We start from the raw sequence: 2,404 nt of genomic DNA, 5'->3' as shown, positions 1-2,404 counted from the left end.
ACTGTCCCAGGTACTGAATCATCTGGCACAACTGTTCCCGGCACTGAATCATCCAGCACTACACCAGAATCATCTATTCCAAGTACTGTGACCATTACTTCTGAAACTACCTTTTCAACACAAACCACCACGTGTAAGCCTACCCATTGTGTGACTATCATCAAGTGTGGTGACAAGCGTTGTTGGACCAGGTCAAGATGTAAGACTACTCAATGTTCTACTACAACAACACCAGGTACTGAATCATCTGGCACAATTATCCCAGGTACTGAATCATCAGGTTCTACTGTCCCAGGTACTGAATCTTCAGGGTCTACTGTTCCAGGTACTGAATCTTCAGGGTCTACTGTTCCAGGTACTGAATCCTCAGGTTCTACTGTTCCAGGTACTGAATCATCTGGTACAACTGTCCCAGGTACTGAATCATCTGGCACAACTGTCCCAGGTACTGAATCATCTGGCACAACTGTCCCAGGTACTGAATCATCTGGTACAACTGTTCCAGGTACTGAATCATCTGGCACAACTGTCCCAGGTACTGAATCATCTGGCACAAGTGTTCCAGGTACTGAATCATCAGGTTCTACTGTCCCAGGTACTGAATCATCTGGTACTACTGTTCCAGGTACTGAATCATCAGGTTCTACTGTCCCAGGTACTGAATCATCAGGGTCTACTGTTCCAGGTACTGAATCTTCAGGGTCTACTGTTCCAGGAACTGAATCCTCAGGTTCTACTGTTCCAGGTACTGAATCATCTGGTACAACTGTTCCCGGCACTGAATCATCTGGCACAACTGTCCCAGGTACTGAATCGTCAGGGTCTACTGTTCCAGGTACTGAATCTTCAGGTTCTACTGTCCCAGGTACTGAATCATCTGGCACAACTGTTCCAGGTACTGAATCATCTGGCACAACTGTTCCCGGCACTGAATCATCCAGCACTACACCAGAATCATCTATTCCAAGTACTGTGACCATTACTTCTGAAACTACCTTTTCAACACAAACCACCACGTGTAAGCCTACCCATTGTGTGACTATCATCAAGTGTGGTGACAAGCGTTGTTGGACCAGGTCAAGATGTAAGACTACTCAATGTTCTACTACAACTATCCCAGGTACTGAATCATCAGGTTCTACTGTCCCAGGTACTGAATCTTCAGGGTCTACTGTTCCAGGTACTGAATCTTCAGGGTCTACTGTTCCAGGAACTGAATCCTCAGGTTCTACTGTTCCAGGTACTGAATCATCTGGTACAACTGTCCCAGGTACTGAATCATCTGGCACAACTATCCCAGGTACTGAATCATCAGGTTCTACTGTCCCAGGTACTGAATCATCAGGGTCTACTGTTCCAGGTACTGAATCATCAGGGTCTACTGTTCCAGGTACTGAATCTTCAGGGTCTACTGTTCCAGGTACTGAATCATCAGGGTCTACTGTTCCAGGTACTGAATCATCAGGTTCTACTGTTCCAGGTACTGAATCATCTGGTACAACTGTTCCAGGTACTGAATCATCAGGTTCTACTGTGCCAGGTACTGAATCATCTGGCACAACTGTCCCAGGTACTGAATCATCTGGCACAAGTGTTCCAGGTACTGAATCATCAGGTTCTACTGTCCCAGGTACTGAATCATCTGGTACTACTGTTCCAGGTACTGAATCATCAGGTTCTACTGTCCCAGGTACTGAATCTTCAGGGTCTACTGTTCCAGGAACTGAATCCTCAGGTTCTACTGTTCCAGGTACTGAATCATCTGGTACAACTGTTCCCGGCACTGAATCATCTGGCACAACTGTCCCAGGTACTGAATCGTCAGGGTCTACTGTTCCAGGTACTGAATCTTCAGGTTCTACTGTCCCAGGTACTGAATCATCTGGCACAACTGTTCCAGGTACTGAATCATCTGGTACAACTATCCCAGGTACTGAATCATCTGGTACAACTGTTCCAGGTACTGAATCATCAGGTTCTACTGTCCCAGGTACTGAATCATCAGGGTCTACTGTTCCAGGTACTGAATCTTCAGGGTCTACTGTTCCAGGAACTGAATCCTCAGGTTCTACTGTTCCAGGTACTGAATCATCTGGTACAACTGTTCCAGGTACTGAATCATCTGGCACAACTATCCCAGGTACTGAATCATCAGGTTCTACTGTCCCAGGTACTGAATCTTCAGGGTCTACTGTTCCAGGTACTGAATCTTCAGGGTCTACTGTTCCAGGTACTGAATCTTCAGGGTCTACTGTTCCAGGTACTGAATCATCAGGTTCTACTGTTCCAGGTACTGAATCTTCAGTGTCTACTGTTCCAGGAACTGAATCCTCAGGTTCTACTGTTCCAGGTACTGAATCATCTGGTACAACTGTCCCAGGTACTGAATCATCTGGCACAACTG

The 2,404-nt window shown here is 46.2% G+C and overlaps 1 protein-coding gene across 1 annotated transcript; it reads right to left on the bottom strand.

Annotated features, from left to right (window-relative positions):
* Positions 1-209: 209 nt before the first annotated feature.
* KQ657_004227 (uncharacterized protein) lies at positions 210-1,032 on the bottom strand (the record flags this gene model as incomplete). The annotated part of the gene is made up of 2 exons (XM_043194906.1): positions 210-982; positions 1,029-1,032. 2 exons carry the CDS (start codon positions 1,030-1,032, stop codon positions 210-212), a joined length of 777 nt encoding a protein of 258 aa, XP_043046805.1.
* Positions 1,033-2,404: the final 1,372 nt, after the last annotated feature.

Source organism: Scheffersomyces spartinae (genome assembly GCF_019049425.1).
Source record: "Scheffersomyces spartinae strain ARV_011 chromosome Unknown scaffold_53, whole genome shotgun sequence".
Taxonomy (NCBI): domain Eukaryota; kingdom Fungi; phylum Ascomycota; class Pichiomycetes; order Serinales; family Debaryomycetaceae; genus Lizanozyma; species Lizanozyma spartinae.
Note: the sequence above shows the minus strand (reverse complement) of the source record. Positions and strands in the feature narration are given on the sequence as shown.